This window comes from Cnephaeus nilssonii, assembly GCF_951640355.1.
Source record: "Cnephaeus nilssonii genome assembly, chromosome: 3".
NCBI lineage: Eukaryota > Metazoa > Chordata > Mammalia > Chiroptera > Vespertilionidae > Cnephaeus > Cnephaeus nilssonii.
The window spans coordinates 80,164,615-80,188,475 of record NC_137074.1 but is presented as its reverse complement, the minus strand read 5'-3'; the positions used below and the strand labels follow the sequence as shown (position 1 = coordinate 80,188,475).

Below are 23,861 nucleotides of genomic sequence, written 5' to 3'. Positions count from 1 at the left end.
ATTAGGTTCTAAAGTCAGAGTATAAGGAAAAGTCAAAATTATGCTTAAAATTCCATAGTCATTCATAAGCATGGTAAGAGAGCGACCCTATGAGGGGCATGAAGGGAGTAGGACTGCCTAAGACAGCAGATAAGCATCTTATGCTTACTCTGGAATATGAGTTTATTGAAACTTCTGGCAGAATCACCTCCACTATTTGTTTTCCCTCATAGGGATAAAGGGAGAAAACACTATAGCTGCCTCATGGGGATAAATGGAGAATCACTTGTATTATTAAAATGTCTCATCACTGAAGACTTTAGCTATAAAAATTATTAAAGGCAGCAGTATTCAATTTGTTTTTGGATACTACATACTTCCTAGTACATACATATATTATCTATCTATATAAAAGCCCAGTGACTCTTACGGTGGAACGACCGGTTGCTATAATGTGCACTGACCACCAGGGGGCAGACACTCAACACAGGAGCTGTACCCTGGTGGTCAGTGTGCTCCCACAGCAGGAGCACCGCTCAGCCAGAAGCTGGGCTCACGGCTGGCGAACGCAGCGGCTGCCTCCGTGGCAGCGCTAAGGAGTGGCGAGCCAAGTGGTAAGGAGCAAGCAGTCAGGCAGTTAGGAGCGAAGGGTCCCAGACTGCGAGAGGGCGCAGGCCAGGCTGAGGGACCGCCAACCCCCCCCCCCCCCCGCCATGAATTTCGTGCATCGGGCCTCTAGTTCATAATAAGCATTTATTGATGATTAAGTTCCTTTCCCCCCAGAGTTAACAATATTTTAAATAACCCTGCAACCAAATATAATAAATAGCAACATCCAGATTTCGCAGATGTCTCACACACAGAAACTGATCAGACTTGCAAAGGAAATTCACTAGTACCATTAATACAACCTATAATCTGCCACTAACATCTTTCTTAAAGAATTGGTTCAAGTAAAATAAACAAAACTGGGTGTCAACTTACATCTTCATCTTCATTAAAAGCTGCTGCTACTGAAAGGGTTTTTGGAGCAAGAGTTGGAACAGTTTCTTTAGGTTTCTGAAGAAAAAACATATTAAAGAGTATGATATAACATTTACACAGGCTTGTTTAATGATATAAATAATTTATCAGCAAATATTAAACTTTATGTTTTAATAGAAATAGTAAGAAACTCAGAAAAAACTTTGGATAAATCCATTCTTTCTTTTTGAAAATGTGGGTTATCAATGGGTAGCTTTTTACTTTATTGTCCATTTTTTCCCTCTTATAAAAGATTTCCTAGTTAGGACCTATAATTGAGTATCATTTAGCTAAGGGGCACCTGAGACAGGTAAGAGAAAATTATCAGTAATACTTTCCATTGTAACATTAAAATTAAGTACAGTGTATCCTTGGGAACATAAAAGACACCAAGACTCATCTTTCTACTAGCTAGCTTCCGGCCCTATAAGCATGCTTCATGGCATCTCTTCTGTTTGAAGTAAATTGTCCTCAGTATCTCCAATCCTCTCACCACCCATTCAGTCTTCAACCCACTGCAATTTGGCTTCCTCCTTTACCATTCTCCGTGATTCCTCACTCAACTAGAATAAGGTTACCCTGATTATATAATCACCAATCATCTAATATTTCAAATACTTTCCAGATACTCAATAGTTCATAAGAATTGATTTATGATTTACATATTAAAACAACTGCTCAAACCCTGCCAGCGTGGCTCAGTGGTTGAGCAATGACCTATGAACCTGGAGGTCATGGTTCGATTCCCGGTCAGGGCACATACCCAGGTTGCAGGCTGGATCCCCAGTGTGGGGGTGTGCAGGAGGCAGCAGATGAGTGATTCACTCTCATCACTGCTCATCACTAGTGTTTGTTTCTTTTTTATTTTTTTCCCCAACATCATTGATGTTTCTATCTCCCTCTCCCTTCCTCTCTCGGAAATCAATAAAAATATATTTTAAAAAAACCACACGTGCAAAAAACCCCACAAGGGATCAAAAGTTGATTTGTAAGGAACTACTGTCACAGGATATCAATGAAGATCCTCGTGTAGCTCCAAAAATAAGATAATCAGGAAGCTCTTCTTATCAAGGAATATTTTGCTAGTATTAACCTTTTAAGATAAATTGATTTCTAGAGATATTATTTTTAATATTGCTAGAATTGAAAGAAATTAAAAATAAGCTGAAATTCTTTCTGAAAAAAATTCTTTCTGAAAAAAGTTGGTTTTGCTCAACTTAGGAAAATTCTAAGCTATTAGTTGTAGTTGTTTCTTATATTCCAAACCTTTAAAAAAAAAAGCTTTATTAAGGTTTAGTTCATCCAGGTCTTTCTTGAACATGGAGCTAATAACTCTGTAAATACCTACATGTACATTTTAATCCTTAATTTACCTAACTCAGTGAAAACAGGTTTCCAAAACAAATTCTTAAGACCCATTACGAATATCATATATAAAATAACAACTCACACTTGATCCAAGTTTGATGGATATGGCTGAGGCTTTCTTTGTCGTCTGACTACCTATGGCAAATCCAAACTTGGAGATCTTTGTAGGCTTTGTTGGGAGGTCTGCAGCTTCTTCTTCAGCTGATCGCTTCTCAGCGCTGCGACTGGAACTTTCCCCTCCATTACTGGAAGAAACAGTCTTAGTTTTCACAGGTTTTTCTGCTTCTTCTTCAGGTCCTGGTGAAGTCGAAACAACTTACCAAGATGAGCTATTTTTACTGAGCAGACTGACGGGAGCAGCAACCTCAAAAAGCATCGTTATAAGGAAGATACCTCTGCAGTTGTCACCTACTGACCCAACAGCCTCTTCCACTGTTTGTTAGAGTATAATAACAGGAACTGAGATTGTGGCAGTAGAAGAAGCTCCCATGAATTAACTAGCATAAAATACAGAGCAATTTAAAATTATAAACACAGAGTTCACAGAAAGTAAAGACCCTTCAACTAAACACTGTAAGTTGTTCGATAATCTGGTTATTTGTGAGATTTTTGTTTAGAAATTAAGATCTGTAAATTTTTCTAACAAACTAGTTTGTGGGCAATTAGTCACATCACAGGATAATACATATGACTAATAAGTTCCAATATTCTTCAATAATGTACTATTAGTTATACAAAGTACCTAGTTATAAACATTACCTGAACTACAGTTATAAACAGCCATTATTACCTGAACTACAATATTATTAAGCCTGGAATAACTTTCTTGAGTGATGTGTTCCTCATGTACATCTCACACAATCTTTACTTGTAAAGGAACTTTAAAGAAGACTACAAGGTTATCACCTTTTGAGTACTTCTACTCTGAAAGCGTGGTTATTATCACCTGTTTTAAGTTATCCTTAAGAGCTTTTAACAATCATACTTAGGTTTATACATTATTTTTAATCATGAAAGACAGATGAGCTAATTATAATTTCAAACAGCAGAAGGCATACATACAAGATGTTTTTCAGTAATTTTGCTCGTGTTTGCATTAATAAATGATGAAATTAGTTCATATCTTGAATTTCTCAGGTATGTTATACAAGGCTAAGAACATATCGGGAGGTAAGACAGAAGGTTGACTACTATTAAAATTCGTATTTTCTTTCCCCAGTTTACCAATTCACTCTATGGGATGTATTCTGCTACAATGGATGATTTATTTATGGAGAAAGAGAAGATGCTCTAAGGCAGTGGTCGGCAAACCGTGGCTCGCGAGCCACATGCGGCTCTTTGGCCCCTTGAGTGCGGCTCTTCCACAAAATACCACGTGCGCCCGCACATACAGTGCGATTGAAACTTCGTGACCCATGCGCAGAAGTTGGTTTTCGGCTCTCAAAAGAAATTTCAATCGTTGTACTGTTGATATTTGGCTCTGTTGACTAATGAGTTTGCCGTCCACTGCTCTAAGGGATAGCCCTGACAATAGTTAAGAAACAGGACAAAAAGCTTGAATGGAGGGGAAGGAAGGAAAGTAAACATAAACAGACTGACAAGTAACTGATTAAAAAAGGAGAGGCTATATATCTAAATCTATATAGTTTGGAATTGTAGAGTCTCTAGTTAATAAGCACTTTGAACAGAACATCTGATTTTGTTGAGAGGAAAAATAACTCTTTAATTTCCTTTGGACAAGGGGTGAGAGTTGTAATGACAATGTAGGAAAGAGATTAAGCAGGATGAGGTTTTGGGATTTCCCCAGGAGGTGCCATTTACTTACTCAGATATGAAATTACAAAAGTACCTGAAGAAAGATAGATTACTATTCAATAGCTAAAATGCAGAACTCAATTTAGAATTTCTTTTAAAAAAGTATTATGTATGTGGTGGTTGCCAGAGGGAAGGGGGGAGATGGAAAAGGGGGTCCCAATATATGGTGACAGGAGATTTGACTTTGGGTGGTGGGCACATGGTGCAATATACAGATCTTGTAACACAGAAACTCACACCTGAAACCTATATGTTCATGTTGACCAATGTCACCCCAATAAATTTAAAATAAATAAAAAATAAAAGTATTATGTAAAGTTTTTTCAAAGTCTAAGTTTATAACTAAAATAGTTTATGCTAAATTTTATTCTGCTTTCTATTTATAGTTTTTTTTATTGTTTAAAGTATTACGTCTCCTTTCTCCCCCCCCCCCCGACTGACCCCTCCAGCGACTCTCACCCCCAAGGGCAAGCCCCCATCTATTTATAAATTGGAATATATAGATATTCTGAAAATAAACAAAAACAAATAGTGCAAGATTTCCTGTTCTTTTAAAACCCATCTTTACCCCTCCAGCGACTCCCACCCCCAAGGGCAAGCCCCCATCTATTTATAGTTTTAATGATGTATATTTACAGTAAACCCAAACAGTGATAACTTCTTTGTGACTGATACACAGCTAAAATTGAAAACTCTTCAAATTGGAATATATATTCTGAAAATAAACGAAAACAAATAGTGCAAAGAACATTTAGTCTTAATTGTAGTATAACTGCTTTGAATTGTGACTCAAGGGTTATAATTAGTCAAGATTTCCTGTTCTTTTAAAACCCATCTTCACCTAATTCTAGGTCTCCCGTTATCCAGAAAATATTTTTGAAACAAAAAATAATCTTCAAAAATTAAAGCATAAATAGTGGGGAGTGAAAATATAATTCTTACTATAATATTAATAACATTGTGTGATAACTAGCTGAACTAGTAACGTGCTAATACATGGAACACAACAGTACCTGTCCAATTGCATCATGCTATAGGGAAGATTTCTAGAAAAAGGTAGCATGAAAAGGGGAGCTGGGAAACTATCATTAAGCAAGTAATCAACTGGCAGCAACTCAATTATATTCATGTCTGTATTTTTGTCATCTGAAGAAGCATACTATAAAGATCACCTACATCTCAGATGCACACTGAAGATTAAAGCATACTATGTCTATTAGGTCATTTCCACACATGGCTGATTCCAGATCAGCAATTTATTTCTGGATATAGAAAACTAGCCTTGCTCACTCTCAGTAAGTTTTTTGTTTTTTTTTTTTGAAAGCAATTGTAAATACTTAGTAGCTTTAGAAAACATTCTTCAATAAAAAGGTAGGGGGAAAAGGAGTGAAGGAAGGTGGGTGCACTATTAGTACTCATTACACCTTTCATTGACTGAACTGTTATTTTCTCTTCATGCAATCCTCTTCTAATAATTATGTAGTAAGATATATGAAACATTTAGGAAATACAGCGAAATGAAGTAAGCAATGATGTGAGGGGGGAATGTGACAGCCAAATCTGTTATTATCAGTGTGATTATTATAATTTCTACAATTATATATAGAGAGAGCTCTTTAGAATATTATTTCAACCTAACGTAAGCTTTGAAACATACCATTAAATATCAACATCAGTTCTTAATTCCATTAAGTACCTTCCTTTAAACACAACATGTGCTACTTTAATATTAGGGGTTTTAATAAAAACTGCTGTTTTCAATGTATTTAATGAGATGTTTCCTATTTTGAGACTCTGGAAAACAAAATTTTGGATGACCATAGACTTTTGGAAAATTTTTTGGCAATGTGACTTATATTTTAAAGGATGAATAAGTATATGGTCAACTTTAAAAAATGTATAACAAAACAGGGACAGTTATATCAAACTACTATATTTTTTATCAAGGGATATTTTAATAAAAGGGATTTTATCTAGTTTATAATCATTCTGAACAAAGTGTGTTGATTAGTTAATATGAAATTAAATTACACATTGTACAAACATTTTTCCCCCCCATTGAATGGTTGGGGAGAGGAGTGCCTTAGGGCATAAAGGTATCATACTTTCAAAAAAATTACCTATTAAGAAAGTTTAGGGGTATCCTTCATGACCCATTTACACACTGGTAGCTCTTCACCTGAAAAAAGGGCACGCAGCCATCTCTCTAACACTGTGGTCGGCAAACTGTGGCTCGCGAGCCACATGTGGCTCGCGAGCCACATGTGGCTCTTTGGCCCCTGGAGTGTGGCTCTTCCACAAAATACCATGGCCTGGGCGAGTCTATTTTGAAGAAGTGGCATTAGAAGAAGTTTAAGTTTAAAAAATTGGGCTCTCAAAAGAAATTTCAATCGTTGTACTGTTGATATTTGGCTCTGTTGACTAATGAGTTTGCCGACCACTGCTCTGAGAGATTAAATGAGAACATATTCAAGACCCTCCTAGTGTCTGGCATAAAAAATGTCAATTTCATTAGATAGATCTTAGATACCTACAATATCCTGAAATGGCCATTATTATGATATGAATAGCTCTTCTCTAAAATTTCTCTTTATTTCAAGGAGATACAAAAATTCAGCCATAGGGAGAAAAAAAAATCTACCTAAGGCCTCACCCTTAGCATTATCTCTCCTCTTATTCACATAAATCCATCTTAACTATGAAAGTAATCTCACAAAAAATACTTATACTTCCAACTTATTGGACTATTCAATAGGAATTAAAAATCAGAATATTCTCTAAATAAACCCTTGAAATAACTTCATAGTATTTCCAAAACAGTGGCAACTGGCCACAAAATGATCAATTCAGCAATACCCACTCTATTAAATATTTTAACTATGATTCCTTTGTACAACTTCATTATAAATACCTGACATTAGCTCAGCTGGTGTGGCCCAATGGTTGAGCCTCAACCTATAGAACCAGGAGGTCATGGTTTGATTCCTGGTCAGGCATATGCCTGGGTTGCGGGCTCGATCCCCAGTGGAGAGTGTGCAGGAGGCAGCTGATCAATGATTCTCTCTCATCATTGATGTTTCTATCTCCCTCTCCCTTTCTCTTTGAAATCAATAAAAATATATTTTTTAAAAATATCTAACATTAAAAATTGTGCATATGTGCCCCGGCTGGTGTGGCTCAGTTGGTTGGAACGTGTTCCTATACCAAAAGAAAGGTTGTGGGTTTGATTCCCACTCAGGGCACATGCCCAGGTTGCAGATTTCATGCCCCGTTGGGTGTGTGAGGGAGGCAAAGAATAGATGTTTCTCTCTCTCCCTCAAAACAACAAAACCCCCACAATTAAATAAACAAAATGGTACCTTCTCTTAAAAAATAAAAATAGGTTATGTGCAACAGCACTATTTTCTTGTAAAGGAAAGCACACCTAAGACAAATTATGAAGAAGTTATTAAGAGTTATCACTTATTCTGTCATCTATAAGGTGACCACAATAATTTTAATACCAATTACTAAAGATAACTTTATATCACTACTACTCCCCCCGAAAACATGCTAAAACAGAAACATCAATATTCATACTAAAGCTAATTATCCCTACTGAAGGGGTGGTGGAAAAATTATATAGTGGAATTATGCTAATACTTTGACAGCATATTAAATACATCTCCTATACTTTCAGTCAAGAGAGTTAAAAAAAAAGCCAGTTTATATCCAGGTAAGACTGTTTAGGCTACCAATTTTTTTCTTCAAATAACTAATTTTTAAATGTAATTTTACTCGATAGTTTCCAAGACAATTTTTGAGGGGGGGGGGAAAAAAAGTCCCTAATTAGGTAGTAAATAACCAGGGGAGAGGGGAGGGAGGAGTATGGCTCAACTAATACCACGGTACATATTTTTTTAAAAAGGAAATTTTAAAAAGTAACTGAGCATTACACTTTTCTCAAGGCAATTCACATTAAACATCACGTTAATCGTTCCTAATAGTTGCCTTCCAATGCTATTAAATGTGCTGTGTTTTCTCATACTAAATACTTCCAGGAGTAAGAACCTGAGGGAGTTAGAGAATAATACCGAAAACGTTCTAAAGATGCTAAGATCGGCTCGCACGTGTTCAATTAGTTGCCTTGTTACGACAAAGGGTGGCCGGAGGAATTACGTTTCTCTTCCTTAAGGCACAAGACCTAAACGCACAGGGGAGGAGGGGGCACAACAAAGACAGGCCGAGCTTGTATCGCCACGAAGCGCAGGGAGAGTTACCCTAGCCTGTGCTGGCACCTAAGCGTCTGGCACGCAGACAGCGGGCAAGAGTCTGACTCGGAAACGGTGGACACTCCAAAGCGAGGCGGCCGAACCCTAACCCTGCACCCCGCCGCTCCAACCAGCCGGCAGACAAAGGTGTCCCCCTTTTCTCCACCGCCTCGACCCCCATCCCGTCACGGGGTCAGTGTTCGGCTTGAAAATAGAGGAAAGAGAGAAAAGGCCGGGGTCGCCCACCTCCCCAGCGCCAAGCAGCAGGCTGCCCGCTAGGTGTAACCGAGAGGGCGGCCCAGGCGGAAACCTGGCGTGCGGCCGGCCCCTCGGCCGCCGGCGGGGCCTCCCCCGGAGCGCGCCCGTGTTCCGTGCGAGGCGCGTCTCCCGGGTGGCGGTAGCGCCTCCGGCACCGCGGCGCCGGGTCCCACCCGAGTTTGTTCCCCTTTTGGGTGCCCATCTCCCTTCTCCTCGGAGGCGGGGCCTCCGGGGGGCCGGGAGGTGATGAACTGGGGCCGACTATCCCCCGTCCAGGAGGTGATGCGGGCCCGGATCCCCGCGGGCCGCACCGGGCGCGCCCAGGGTTCGTCTGGGCCCAGCACCTGGCCGGGTGAGCGCCAGGTCCGCCCATTCTCGCCGCACCCCCCGCCCTCCACCCCGGGAGCTCAAAGAAAGACCCAGAGCATCCCGCTCAGCCCGCGACGCTGGGGTTGTGTTCACCTCCGGCGGCTCCAGCTCGCTGCGGCTTCTCCGGCTTCTCCTCTCCCGCCTTCCCGTCCGCCATCTTCCCCGCCGCGGCCTCCCTGCAGCCACGCCAAGGACGTCACGGCCCCGCCCAGTAACCATGGAGATGCGGCGCCGCGGGCGGGCGGCAGCCTAGAGCGGCCCCGGAGAGTGAAAACGGAAGTGCAGGGGACTGGGTAGCCCAGCGGCCTCGGAAGGCGGGGCGGGGAAGGCGGGGCGGCCCTGTTGTGAGGACTGGTGCGGGCTTCTGACTGGACGTCGGGTTTGTTTTCGCGGTCCGGAGAAGTGAGGGGCGGGGGCGCATCACCCCGGGGGCGGTGGTAGAATCGAGTAAGGTTTCTGCAGACGGGTGTAATTGCAGCTTAAGCTAGCTGGCTCTCGTTTTGGTGTTGCTGGATCGCCTTGCCTACTCAAAGAAAAAAAATGTAGGGCCGTATTTTTCGCTACTTGAGAGGGAAATTAGCGTGTTTGGGTTTTTTTTAGGAGAAATTAGCGTTTATTGAGCGCCCTCTTGTGTTAGACACTATTTCGTTGACTCCCCAGGAGAGCTCAGTGCGGAATTATCTTTATTGTGAGTTGAGGCCAGAGAGTCGTTTGTCCAAGGACACGGTAGCCAGGTGGTAAAACCACTATTTCTAAAGGCTGCAATTTCTGTATCAAGTTAACAGAAGTTACTTTATTAAGTGGGGACTGCAGTAATTTCTGCCTGAGTGTTGCAGAATGAAGTCCAAGCGTTATATGGGGCCCCAGTCTAACTTTACAGCCTCATTTTCCCTTTTTTCCTATATTATACTGCCCTTTTGCTATACAGGGTTTATTCCTTGCCTAGGGAACTGGAGTTTCCGGGTTTGCCCTACAATATACAGTGAGTATTACAGAAACTGGTCTTAAGGAGTCAGAACTTGGTTTTGAATACCCTGATCTACCCCTTATTGGCTGAGTAAATCTTAAGGGTTTCTTACTGTCAACAGGACCTACACTTCCTTTTCTGTAAAATAGAAATAATAGTGTCTCCTCAAACGGCGGTCATGAGGACCAAGTGAGATGATTTCTATATAGCATTGTTTGGTAACTTTATACTTCCTTTAGTATGTGTTAAAAAAAAAAGTGGTTTCCCTTCATGGCTCAAAAGTTCTTTGACAACAAAGACCTTTATTCCCCCCAACACAGACCATTATTTTCTTATTCACAGCACTTTGTACTGGGCATTTCATATATGAACAGTGCTCAGTGTTTGTGGATGGATGACTCCTCAGGTTCCAAGTTTAGAGAATGGAGAAAGAAATTATGTCTCCTGACAAAAGCAGGGTGGTTTGGTGATTGGGTGATTTGAAGTCCCGGTCCATCACTTATGATAGTATATGTAAACATACCCAGCAAAATATTTTACATAGAGCAGGTAATTAATTCATGTGTGTTTTATTTTCCCCAGATGTGATCTTCACAAGTTATTTAATCACGGAGACTCTCACTTTTAAAGAGACAAACATGAGACTTTTTAAAAAAATATATGTTTTATTGATTTTTTACAGAGAGGAAGGGAGAAGGATAGAGAGCTAGAAACATCGACGAGAGAGACATCGATCAGCCGCCTCCTGCACACCCCCTACTGGGGATGTGCCCGAAACCAAGGTACATGCCTTTGACCGGAATCGAACCTGGGGCCCTTCAGTCCGCAGGCCGACGCTCTATCCACTGAGCCAACCGGTTTCGGCCAAACATGAGACTTTTTAATGTGAAATTATGTATTTATTTATAGATACTGGGGTTTTTCTTCTAGTTCTCACTCAGGGACATGTTCCTATTGATTTAGAGGGGGAGGGAAGGAGGGGGAGAGAGGGAGAGAAACTAGTACCACTTATTACCATCTGACATTTTATATCTTTACTAGAGGCCCAGCACACGAAATCATGATGGGGTCCCGAGGCCTAGCCGGCGATCAGGGCCATCTTCTGCCCGTTCACCAGTCCCTAGGCCCAGCCGCCTCCGCTACCAGCGTGGGTAGGTTGGAGGCGCTCCCCGAAGCTCCCGTCAGAGCTGCAAGCCCCAGCAGCAGCAGCACTCGCATGAGCAGCTCCGACTGGGCAGCACGTTCCATCAGCAGCCAGCCCGGCCCACGCCCATAGAGATGAAGTCGCCAGTGCCCGCTTTCCCACCGGCCTGAGCCCCCAACCAGCCACATGTGCCTGGAGGTGAATTAGCAGGAACCCCCCTTCCCGAGCAGCCAGGATTGAGCTGGAGATCCCAAGGGACGGACAGCCAGCCTGGTCCCCCTGCCACCCACCCTGGTTCCCCACTTCATGGCTAAAAGAACATTTAAGAAGGAAAATAGAGTCTGAGACGCATGTATTCATAAAAAAGCCACACCAATGATACAACTGTTTTACTGGGCTCAACAAACTTGAACAACTCTCTTACTTTCTAAAACTATTTTTATGTAAACAAAATATATTTCCAAAGTTTGCAGATATTTAATAAATTGGGGAAAGATACAATACTTGTTAGTTTATAAAGACGACTCTTTCAAGAGCAAGTGAATTCCATTCAGGAAGAAACAAAACAAACTGTATTTCCAATCCATTTACTTCTTAAGCTATCAAATACTTCTCTTTCAAGTCACTTTTTCTGTGTGTATATATTTAGAGAGCCTTTTGGAAATGAATTAATAGTCTTTGACTTCTTCATTCTGTTGACAAATTCTTGAGGGTATTGAGAAATCTCCAGATAACCAGCATGTTTTCTCTTAGGAACAAACTTCAGAGCCTCTTCCCAACTACCATTGTTTTTCAGACATAACAAAATACGTGTTACTTGATCTATGGTGAGATTTTTTGTCCCAGTGTCCCAGTGTAAATATTTATCTAATGGAAAGCATTCTGTTGCCAGCTTCAGCCGTTTTGCCTTGGCTAGGGATGCACCTGGCTGCATATTCTTATCAACAAAAGATCCCACTATATAAATTTTGTCATGCTTGAAAGAAGTCATAACATTGGGAGAATCTGCAGTTAAATATATAATACTGTCCTTTGGAAATAAATCTACGTGAGACTTTTCTGTTGCTGTTAAAAGCAATTTGTTCCATTTTTCTCCATATCGTTTAATTAACTCTCTACGAAAAGGGCTATCTGGTTTAAGATTGCAGAAAAAAATATGGAAAGGATCAACATCTCTTCTGTTCCATCCTTCACTTTCTAGAAGTTGAGAAACAGTATACTGCAGTTCTTTTGGTTTCATATAATCATCATAAGCCATGTCAAAAACCAAAGGTTGTCCAAACTGCATGGCCTGGGCACCCTTCCAGCCCATTGCTATGTCCATACTCCTAGTCCAAAGTCGTAGAAATAGAAAGTCTTGCTGTTTATCTTGGTTAGTGGTTTCTAGCAGCTGGTCTTGTATTGCTTTTTCCCTTGCTGCTGCTTTAATTTCCTTTTTTATTTGATTAGCTTTCTTCTTTTTCTCCCTAAGATATAAATATCTTAAATATTTTTTTTTTGATGATTTAGAATCACATTCCATAATGGTTTTGAGCTCTTCTTCACTGATGTGTTCTGGTACTTCTCTGCCAAGCAATCTCCACATCTCAATTAATTCCCTAGTGGCAGCTACAGGATCTTCATCCTTGGCACTTGAGACTGTTGAAACACCTTCTTGCACACTAGATTTCATTGTAATTTTCCACCCATCCAATTCCAGCTGTTCAGGTGATGTGGTTTCTTTTTTAGGATAGGATTCAGCTGGTATTTTGGAAGACATGTATCTCTGTAGAATCGTTGAATATAAAACCCTTCTCTTCCTATTAAGGGTAAATGGCACCAAAACTCTGGCAAAAGGTCTTATGAAGGTGATACCAATACTCATTTTGAGGAAAACAGGCATATAAGAAAACCCCTATAAAAGAAGAAAAATGTAATGAAAAGTTAAAGATTAAAAAACCCTCTATCTACAAGTATAAATTTGAGACATTTAAATGCAATCAATTTCTGAAACACAAAGTGGAATCTGAGTACAACTTTATTTGCTGCACCATTAATTTTTCCTAGACTCCTGTGGCCTAGAGCCTATGATCACTCACTAGGTAAAAGTGTAAAACTTATTTGGGTTCTTATTTTAGACATGAATTTCGCTATTGCTTTAGGCAAAAGGATACTTTGAAGTTCCTTCAGGGCCCAGAAAATCAATTATTACTACGTAACAGTTATACACCACTGATGTGGCTAAGGTCATGATGTTGTATTCTTCTCCATTCTATACTACACCCATCCTGTACAGACCCAAACACAAGATCTGTACCGTAAGCAACACGTGAAGACCAAGGGCTGAAAAGTTACAGAATATGACAACTGGTAAAAAAGCACTTGGGAGCTTCTGTACCAAGGTTCTCATGTTATCAAAACAGAAGTAAAAAGAGATCTACTGATTTTAAAACAAACCTCCTTTCCCTAGTTCAGACTTTATTTTGCAGCAAATAATGTTATTGCCAAACAAAATGTCCAAAATGAGAGAAAAAATATATAAGCTCCACAGTTTATCCTGCAGGTCGGGATGTCCACAAGACAATGAAGACCCTTAAAGATGTGAAACTAGTGCCAGTTTTGAAGGGGTGGGGGGTGGGAGGGAAGAAATTCAACTTTTTACAAAATGCAACTAAAATACTTGAAAAGAAAATTTTCTTCCTTTAGTGACTCTGTATGCTCCTGAGTCTCCTTCCTCTGACCTATGCACTGATGCTCAGATGCCCCATCCTCTCACCCCCTCTAAAGGTGGATGTGCCTCTGAGTTCTGTCCTTAGCCTTGTTTTTCAATCTAAACATTTTCTCTAAGGGGTTGGATTTATCTCTGTGGCTTCAGTCACCATGAATCAGAAGACCTCAAATGCAACAAATTGAAATAATCTCTCTGCTTTGCCTTCCCAATCTGCTTCTCCCGCCTCATTGTTTTAGGGAGGGACACTGCTATCCATTTACTTGCTGAAGCCAGAAACTGGGAGTTATTCCTTATTGTCCTCTCTCACACACAGCATATCATATCCATTTGAGTTACATTCATTTTACTTTCTAAATACTTCTTGAATCCATTCACTTCTCTTCTACCCCATTTTCTTTTCTTTCTCTCTTTCTTAAGGGGTGAGGGAGAGACAGAGAAATATCGATGTGAGACAGACACATGGATTGGTTGCTTCCTGAATGCTCCCCAACTAGGGCTGGGGATCGAGCATGCAACCAAAGTACATGCCCTTGACTGGAATCGAACCCAGGACCGCAGGCCGATGCTCTATCCATTGGGCCAAACCGGCTAGGGCTGTTCAGACAACTTAAAAAAAAAAACCAAACTATTTTAGACTCCTTGGAATATTTAACTGGAGTCCTCAGCCTCAATATGAGAAACAATGATTTCAGAAAAAAAGTTTTTTGAGTTTTGTCTCTGTAACTAGTAAAGATTTTTGGGATAGCATAGAAATGAAAACCGAAAACATAAAAAAGTGAAAAAGGGTATTATTTTGGGAAACACTGTTCTTGTTCCAGATATTGTAGTACTTATAGTTTCTTAAGTCACTGGGCTTCCTTTTTTATTATGACTTAGAGAATACTTTTTTAGTTTCTGCAATCAAACCCATGTAGATAAGACCTTACATATTTAATACAGCGCATTACCCCTGTACAAATGGAAAAAAATGTAACATTTCAAGACCAATATGGCAGTTAATTTCTGTACAATGCCAACCCAGCACGGTACCACTGGGATACTTTCCCCAAAGTTGATAGCACAGCTAAAGTTTCCAAAAATTCAAAAAGGAAAGAAAACACGTCACACATTATGCATCGATATGGGCTTCCTCTGAACTGTGGGCCTTCTGAGGGCACATGCTCCGCTAAGTCTTATCTTTGAACGTCCCCCGCGTCCTCCCCCGCCCCCCCTCACACACACAGACACACTCACACACAGACACACTCACACACTCACACACACACTCTCGGGAGGGTGACAACAAACGCCCATACCAGCACTGCAGGGACCGTGGCTCCGCCGGTGAAGCAGAGCACTCGCACCGATCACCGCCAAACTGACCCACAGCTCGCGTATCAGTTCGCGCAGGAACCGTCACTGACCCTTGACCCACGGCCGGAAATCCCGCCCCCCACTGGGCGCAGTCTTATGACGTCAGGCGTAGGGGCAGGTTTCCGTCCTGGAAAGCAGCGCTGTGGGAGAGGCTGGCTGCCGCCCCTGCGCCATTGCCAACCATCCTCTCAATGGTGGGCAGTTTAGCTGTTCTTTTTTTTGTTCTCTTCTCCCATTTTTACCCCCCTTTTTCCGTTTTTTTCCTTTTACCCCCCCCCCCCCCGTCCATTATTTAAAATTCTAATCTTCTCTTTTTTATTTTTTTTATTTATTGATTTTAGAAAGAGAGAGGAAGGGAGAAAGGGGAAAAGAGAGAAATACTGATTTGTTGTTCCATTTATTCATTCATTCATTGGTTGTTTCTGGTATGTACCCTGACCAGGGATGGACCACAACCTTGGTGTATCTGATCTTTGCTCTAACCAACTGAGGTACCCTGCCAGGGCTAATCCCCTTTTCAGAACCTACTCGCTACTTAGTCCTTTTGTTTATTCCCATAATACTAAAATAAAAGGATGTTTTCTCAAGTCTCACTGAGCTTTAAACTCTTTGGTGCTAGGACTTTAAGTTACTTTTTTGACCAATTAATCACCAGTACCTGGTGCATTGCTTGGCTCCTGATAGGCAACACTAAATATCTCGCACTCGCCTTAGCTCATTTAGAAAATCTAATGTGAAAATGAAGTTAAGACACTACTGTAAATTACTGGGCTTTGGGCCAAAATCAAGTCTGTAGGTGTTTTGTTTAGTAAGCAAATTAAAGTGTTTTGGTTTAGTTGTCATTACAAAACAAGGCACAAACATTATTGGGGAAAGGATACTCTTTTCAGTGAATGTTGCAAAATATCATTAGATCCACCCTGGCCAGGTGGCTTAGTTGGTTGGGGCATACTCTGGTACACCTGAAGGTTGCAGGTTCAAATCCTGGTCAGGGCACATACCAGGTTGTGGGTTCAATCCCCAATCCCCCCCCCCCCCCCCTCTCCTCATCTCCCTCCTCCTCCTCCCCTTCCCTCACTCCCTTTCTCCCTTACTTTCCCTCTCCCTCTCTCTAAAAAATCAACAAAACTGCCCTGGCTGGTGTGGGTTGTTTGAATGTTTTTCTGTGCACCAGAAGGTTGCTAGTTAGATTCCTGGTCAGAGCATATGCCAGGTTGCAGATTCAGTCCCCAGTTGGTATGGGAGGCAACTGAAATGATTGATAATACTTTCTCTCTCTCTCTCTCTCTCTCTCTCTCTCTCCCTTTCTCTCTCTCATCAATAAAAACATTAAAAAATAAAAATAAAAAAATTAAGAAAAACATACAGTCAGGTGAAAATTAAACATAGTTAGGCCCATAACCTAAAACCATATACAAAAATTAACTCAAGCCCTAACCGGTTTGGCTCAGTGGATACAGCATCAGCCTGTGGACTGAAAGGTCCCAGGTTCGACTCCGGTCAAGGGCATGTACCTTGGTTGCAGGCACATCCCCAGTGGGAGGTGTGCAGGAGGCAGCTGATAGATGTTTCTGACTCTCCCTCTCCCTTCCTCTTTGTAAAAAATCAATAAAATATATTCAAAAATTAACTCAAAATGGATCAAAGACCTCAATGTGACAATAAAAAACGATAAAATTCCTAGAAGGAAACATAGGGGGGAAATGTCATGACATTGGATTTGGCAATGATTTCTTGGATATGATTCCAAAAGCACAGGCAACAAGAGAAAAAATAGACGTTTTGGACTTCAAAGTTAAAACCTTTTGTACATCAAAGAACACTATCAACAGAGTAAAAAGATAACTACAACTTACATATTTAATAAAAGATTACTATCCAGAACATATAAAGAATAACAACAAAAACAACCCAATTCAAAAGTACTTGAGTAGAACTTCAGTAAGGCAAATAACTTGAATAGACATTCCTCCAAAGACCATATTGAAATGGCCGATAAGCACATGAAAAGATGTTTAACATCACTAATCATTAGGAAAGGGTAAATCAAAACTGCAATGAGAGCCCAGTTGGTGTGTCTCAATGGTAGAGCATCAACCTATGAACCAAGAGGTTACAGTTCAACTGGTTAGGGCACATGCCAGGGTTGCAGGCTCGATCCCCAGTAGGGGACAAGTCTAAGGCAACCAATCAATGATTCTCTCTCATCATTGATGTTTATAACTCTTCCTTTCTGAAATCAACTATATATATGAAATCAACACATATACACACACACACACACACACACACACACACACACACACACACTAGAGGCCCCATGCACGAATTCGTGCACCATTGGGGTCCCTCAGGCCTCTAGTCTTACATAATAAAAAGGTAATATTTAAATTACCATCACTCCGCTACGCCCATGATTGGGCCAGCGGGTGACACGGGGCGGGACTCGGGGTGGCTGGGGTGGTGATTGGGCCGGCAGGACGCTGAGCTCGCGTTGCCAGCGGCGACGCGAGCTCAGCGTCTGCGCCATGGCTGTGCTGCGGCACAGACAGGCCTCTGGGGCAGCGAGCCGAGCTGGCTTTTGGAGGTTTGGAGGCGGCGGGCGGTGGGCGGGCGGCGGGCGGGCAGCGCGGCTCCCCGGGGAGGAGTCTGGCGGCAGTTGGGCCGCAGGAGCACGTGGCGGCCCCAGCCTTCCTGGGCGGGAGGCAAAGGCAAGACCCTGGCCTGGGCTCCGGCCGCAGGAGGACCACGCCCCCGCCCCGCCTCGCCCTAGGGGCCCAGGGACTTCGGAGCTGCCGACCAGTGGACAGACAGCTTACATGTGCATGATTAAATCATGCACTGGGCTTCTAGTATGCATATAAGATCTTTTGTTAATCTCTTCCCGCCCTCCCCACCCCCTTCCCTTTGAGATTCATCAGTCTGTTCCATGTTTCCATGCTTGTGGTTTCTGCTCCTGCATTGAGCGTCTGCCCCCTGGTGGTCAGTGTGTGTTATAGCTACCAGCTGGTCAGCTGTTCACTTAGACTTTTATATGTATATATATTAGAGGCCCGGTGCATGAAATTCATGCACTGGGGGGCGGTCCCTCAGCCTGTCTTGCACCCTCTTGTAGTCTGGGACCCCTTGGGGATGTCCGCTTGCTCTCCTATGGGGAGCGGGCCTAAGCCAGCAAGCGGACATCCTTCTCTCAGTCCAGGACCCCTTGCTCCTTACTGCCTACCTTCTCACTGCTCCTTATCGCTTGGCTTGCTGCTCCTTAGCGCTGCCACAGAGGTGGGAGAGGCTCCTGCCACTGCGGCTGTGCTCGCCAGCATGAGCTTGGCTTCTAGCTGAGCGGTGCTCCCCATGTGGGGCAGCTCCTGTGTTGAGTGTCTGCCCTCTGGTAGTCAGTGCACGTCATAGCGACTGGTCATTCCACTGTTTGGTCCATTTGCATATTGGGCTTTTATTATATAGGATATATTTTATATATATGTGTGTATATATACATATATATATGGTAACCTGATCAAAAATTTCCAATTGGGCAGGTCATGATGGGTAGTTACACCCCAGGCAGGTAACTTTGTTGTTGTTGTTGTTAATTCTCACCCAAGGATATTTTTCAATTGATTTTCTTTTTCTTTCTTTTATTTTTTAGAGAGAGTGGAAGGGAGGTGGAGAGACTGAGAGAGAGAGAAACATCAGTGTGAGATAGACACATTGATTGGTTGCTTTCTGCACTCAATTTTTGAGCTTGCAACTGAGGTACCTGCCCTTGACCGGAATGGAACCCAGGACCTGGGCTGATACTCTATCCACTGAGCCAAACTGACTAGAATTTAGGTTTATCTTTGCCTTAAGCAAGCCCCGGCCATTGTTCTTGTACATCTAGATTAATACACTTTGAAATGCCAGAGTAATCCTCTTTTTCAGACCCTAAACTGTTGTGACCAAGGGAGCACAAAATCTTAATTATCTTGTAACCCAATCCCCATCTTGCTTTCTCCCATCTTTATTTAATCTTCCTTAATTCCAAATGCATTTAAAAAAAACTCTGCAAACTGTCATTCTAAAAAGCTTTTTTCTCTGTCTGTTGAGATCTTGCTTCCAGGCATATCCTTTGTTTGGCTTTCATAAACTCTTAAAATTTTTTCTACAGGTTTGGATGTCCTTACATTTACACTATTATAAGAAAGACAATAATAAATATTGTGGATATGCTCTTTGTTGTTATATTTAGAGAAGTGTTTAAGCACATGTTATCCTAATATATACAAAGCCAGGGGCCATCACGACTGAAACAACTGGATGGACAACCAAACAGCAGGCTGTGTGGAGCAACCAGGCCGGCAGGGGGGTTAGTGAGGAACAACCAAATGACTGAACAGCAGGCTGCGTGGGGCGACCAGGTCGGCGGGGGGCGGGGGCAGTTAGGTGTGATCAGGCAGGCAGGCAGGTGAGGAGTTAGGAGCCAGCGGTTCCGGATTGTGATAGGGATGTCCGACTGCCAGTTTAGGCCTGATTCTTGGAGTCCCGGATTGGAGAGGATACAGGCTGGGCTGAGGGATTCCCTGCCCATGCACCAGGCCTCTAGTATTCATATACATGATACTTGCAGGATAGAATGAGTGGAGTGTTTGTTCATGAATGGAAAAGATGGCTCTTCTGTACTGCATTTAGAGAACTGTTTATTTAAAAAATAATAAAAATAGTCCTGGCCAGTGTGGTTTGGTTAGCTGAGTGTAAACCTGTGCATCAAAAGGTTGCTTGTTCATACTTACCTGGCAGGGGAGCTACCATGATCACGAAGGTGGTTTTCCCAGGGCGAGGCTTATCCATTGCACTCCAGATGTGCTGACCCCTGCGATTTCCCCGAATGTGGGAAACTCGACTGTATAATTTGTGGTAATGGGGGGACTGTGTTCACGCTTTCCCCTAAAAAAAAAAAAGGTTGCTAGTTCAATTCTCAATCAGGGAATATGCTTGATCCCCAGTGGAGTGTGTGTGGGAGGCAGCTGATTGATGTTTCCCTCTCACATCGATGCTCCTCTCCCTCTCCCTTCCTCACTTTAAAAATTAATAAAAAATCTTTGCCGAAACCGGTTTGGCTCAGTGGATAGAGCGTCGGCCTGCGGACTCAAGGGTCCCAGGTTCGATTCCGGTCAAGGGCATGTACCTTGGTTGCGGGCACATCCCCAGTGGGGGGTGTGCAAGAGGCAGCTGATTGATATTTCTCTCTCATCGATGTTTCTAACTCTCTATCCCTCTCTCTTCCTCTCTGTAAAAAAATCAATAAAATATATTTAAAAAAATTAATAAAAAATCTTTAAAGAAAAAATAAAATTTATAAAACAAACAAAAATTCAACAGTAAATTTGAAGACCTAATTGGCTTTAATTAACAGATTCACGAATGGGGTAGCATCCCATCAAGCAGCTAAAAAGGTGCTCTAAGGAGTTATACAAAATAGACGATTTTAAAAAAATACATTTTTATTGCTGTAACCGGTTTGGCTCAGTGGATAGAGCATTGGCCTGCAGACTCAAGGGTCCCAGCTTCGATTCCAGGCAAGGCCATGTACCTTGGTTGTGGGCACATCCCCAGTGGGGGGTGTGCAGGAGCAGCCGATTGATGTTTCTGTCTCATCCATGTCTCTAACTCTCTCTCCCACTCCCTTTCTCTCTGTAAAAAATCAATCAAATATATTTTTTAAAAATACATTTTTATTGATTTCAGAGACGAAGGGAGAGGGAAAGATAGAAACATCAATGATGAGAGAGAATCATTGATTGGCTGCCTCCTACATGACCCCCACTGGGAATTGAACCCACAACCTGGGCATGTGCCCTTGGCCAGAATCGAACCTGGGACCCTTCAGTTTGCAGGCCGATGCTCTATCCACTGAGCCAACCTGGCTAGGGCCAAAATGGATGATTTTTATAAGCAGAAAGAGGGTGGGACTAAGAAATTAAAAGTGTGGATTATTTCAGGCAAGGTCACTTTCCCCTAGGGCCTTGGTCGGCAAACTTCGGCTCGTGAGCCACATGCGGCTCTTTGGCCCCTTGAGTTGTGGCTCTTCCACAAAATACCACAGCCTGGGCGAGTCTATTTTGAAGAAGTGGCGTTAGAAGAAGTTTAAGTTTAAAAAATTTGGCTTTTAAAAGAAATTTCAATTGTTGTACTGTTGATATTTGGCTCTGTTGACTAATGAGTTTGCCGACCACTGCACTAAGCCAAACCAGCTAGGGCAGAGAAAGTCAATTAAAAAAAATAATAATAATGATAAATATATATATATATATATATATATATATATATATATATATATATATACATACTAGCGTTCCCGTTGCAGGAAAAATCCTGCAATAGGGTTTCCTGCTGCACTCTACCCCGCCCTGCCTGCTCTCCTCCCTTGTCCCCTGCCCTGAGTTCTCCACCAGCCCCCCTGCTTTTCTCCCTTCTACGCCAGCCCGCTCTCCTCCCTTCTCCCCCGGCCCCGCCTCCGCTCCTCCCTTCTCCTCCCCCCTGGCTTGCTTGCTTCTCTGTAGCTTTGCTCCCTTCTGCAGCTCTTGGCTTCTTTCTACGCTGTCTTGATATGCAAATTAGCCGCCATCTTTGTTGGGATAATTTGCATACCCATCCTGATTGGCTGGTGGGCGTGGCTTGGCTGGTGGGCGTGGCTTGGGCGTAGCGAAGGTGCGGTCAATTTGCATATTTGTCTATTATTAGATAAGAAGATAAGATATATATATATAATTTTAGTGATTTCAGAGAGGGAGAGAGAGAAACATCAATGGTAAGTGAGAATCAATGATCAGCTGCCTCCTGCACACCCCCTACTAGGGATCGAGCCCACAACCCAGGCATATGCCCTTGACTAGAATCGAACCTGGGACCCTTCAGTCTGCAGGCCGATGCTCTATCCACTGAGTCAAACTGGCTAGGGCTGAGAGTCAATTTTTTAAATGCAATGTCTAGAATAGGTTCTTCTTTTATTCATCTATGGACAGAGCTAAAAAATAATTTGTGAGATATTGCTTTTTCTCTTTTTAAAACTTTCTGGAACAGCCAAAATAAAAATTTCACCAGTAAGTAAGTCCCTGTATCAGCAAACAGAATTTCTATACATCTAGTCACTCAAGCCGAAAATCTGGTAGTGATCCATGTCATTTCCTTCTCCTCATTTCTGACCTCCAATCAGTAATAAAATGTTATTCATTAGAAGTATTAAGTACTTCTCAAACTACTGCCAAAATTAATTTGGTCTCCCTGATTCCAAGCCTGTCCTTCTTCTAACAACCAGGATATTCTTTAAAAAATGTAAATCTGATAATATTCTTCTATTTAAAACTATCCAAGGGCTTTCATTGTCATTAGAATCAAGTCATAAATCTTAACCATGGACAATGCAGCCTTGCATAAGCTGCCTGCCTCTGCTTACATCTCTAACTTTCCTGATAAACCTCTAACTGATGAACCTCTCTCCTCTGAGCCCTCCTTTCAACTGGGCTCCACTGTTGGGCTCTGCCCTTAGTTGGCTTAGTATAGTTGTAGCAAGTATTCTGCTGAGTCAGTTTAGCGAAAATCTCCCACCCTTGTTATTGGATCATTATTTGTATCTGATAAAATTCCTCATCCTCCACTCTCAACATCATATCACCCTGGCTTTCCTTCAGCAAGAATCCCATTAAATCTGTCTAGCAAGAATCTCCCATCCCCCCTGATATTATCACTTAGTAATTTTCCATTCATTGACCCATTGACCTTTACCCTGCTTCTTGGCTACAAATCCCCCGACTTTTCCTTGTATTTGGGGTTGATCCTAATCTCTAACCCACACTGCAAAACCCCCTTTGCAATAATGCCTCTTTTTTAAAAATATATTTTATTGATATTTTACAGAGAGGAAGGGAGAGAGAGAGTTAGAAACATAGATGAGAGAGAAACATCAATCAGTTGCCTCCTGCATACCCCCTACTGGGGATGTGCCTGCAACCAAGGTACATGCCCTTGACCGGAATCGAACCCGGGACCCTTGAGTCCGCAGGCCGACGCTCTATCCACTGAGCCAAACCGGCTAGGGAAGCAATAATGCCTCTTGAATATAGTCTTTCTTATTGTCTTTAACAAATGTAAATGAATAATGCTTTATTTAAAAAAAAATAGGTTTTGTTGATTCTCAGCGAAAAAGGGAGAGGGATAGAAACACTGATGAGAGAAACATCATCAATCCGCTGCCTCCTGCGTGCACCCCTACTGGAGACCCAGCCCTTAACCGGGCATGTGCCCCGACTGGGAATCAGAGCGGTGACCTTTTGGTTCCTGGGTTGATGCTCAACAGCTGAGCTGCACCAGCTGGACAATAATGTTTTCTTTAACTCTAGTCCCTCGTAAGTTTTTAGCTTTAGTTGAACCAGAGTTTTTCCTCCTGCCTCCAGATCTTTGCCTACACTGTTCCTTTGCCTACGATTGTTTTCTCAGATAACTACTACTGTTCTTTAAACTAAGCACCTTCATCTCAGGGTAGTACTTTGTTTTTTTGCTTTATTTATGTTTATTTTATCAGGGAAATCTTCTTTGAACCTAAAGGCTTGTCAGCTCTTTTTAAAAAAAGTATATTTTATTGATTTTTACAGA

General features: G+C 42.1%; 2 protein-coding genes and 1 long non-coding RNA gene across 3 annotated transcripts in view; 1 reads left to right on the top strand and 2 right to left on the bottom strand.

Annotated features, from left to right (window-relative positions):
- PCNP (PEST proteolytic signal containing nuclear protein) overlaps nucleotides 1-9,238 on the bottom strand; it is a 28,872-nt gene extending 19,634 nt beyond the window's left edge. The window contains exons 1-3 of the mRNA XM_079765772.1: nucleotides 9,156-9,238; nucleotides 2,453-2,667; nucleotides 964-1,038 (exon numbers count right to left, since the gene is read on the bottom strand). Coding sequence (XP_079621898.1) covers nucleotides 964-1,038; nucleotides 2,453-2,667; nucleotides 9,156-9,219 — 354 coding nt within the window. The 5' untranslated portion in view covers nucleotides 9,220-9,238. The remainder of the gene's footprint in view (nucleotides 1-963; nucleotides 1,039-2,452; nucleotides 2,668-9,155) is intronic.
- Nucleotides 9,239-9,582: 344 nt separating this feature from the next.
- Nucleotides 9,583-11,425, top strand: LOC307097058. Its single transcript, XR_013813333.1, has 3 exons — nucleotides 9,583-10,044; nucleotides 10,712-10,811; nucleotides 11,071-11,425. It is a non-coding gene; the product is annotated as an uncharacterized lncRNA (long non-coding RNA).
- Nucleotides 11,426-11,549: 124 nt separating this feature from the next.
- Nucleotides 11,550-15,292, bottom strand: TRMT10C (tRNA methyltransferase 10C, mitochondrial RNase P subunit). The gene is given in 3 exon segments (XM_079766960.1): nucleotides 11,550-11,826; nucleotides 11,829-13,067; nucleotides 15,179-15,292. Coding segments are annotated over 2 exon segments (1,263 nt in total). The 5' UTR covers nucleotides 13,056-13,067; nucleotides 15,179-15,292; the 3' UTR covers nucleotides 11,550-11,790.
- Nucleotides 15,293-23,861: the final 8,569 nt, after the last annotated feature.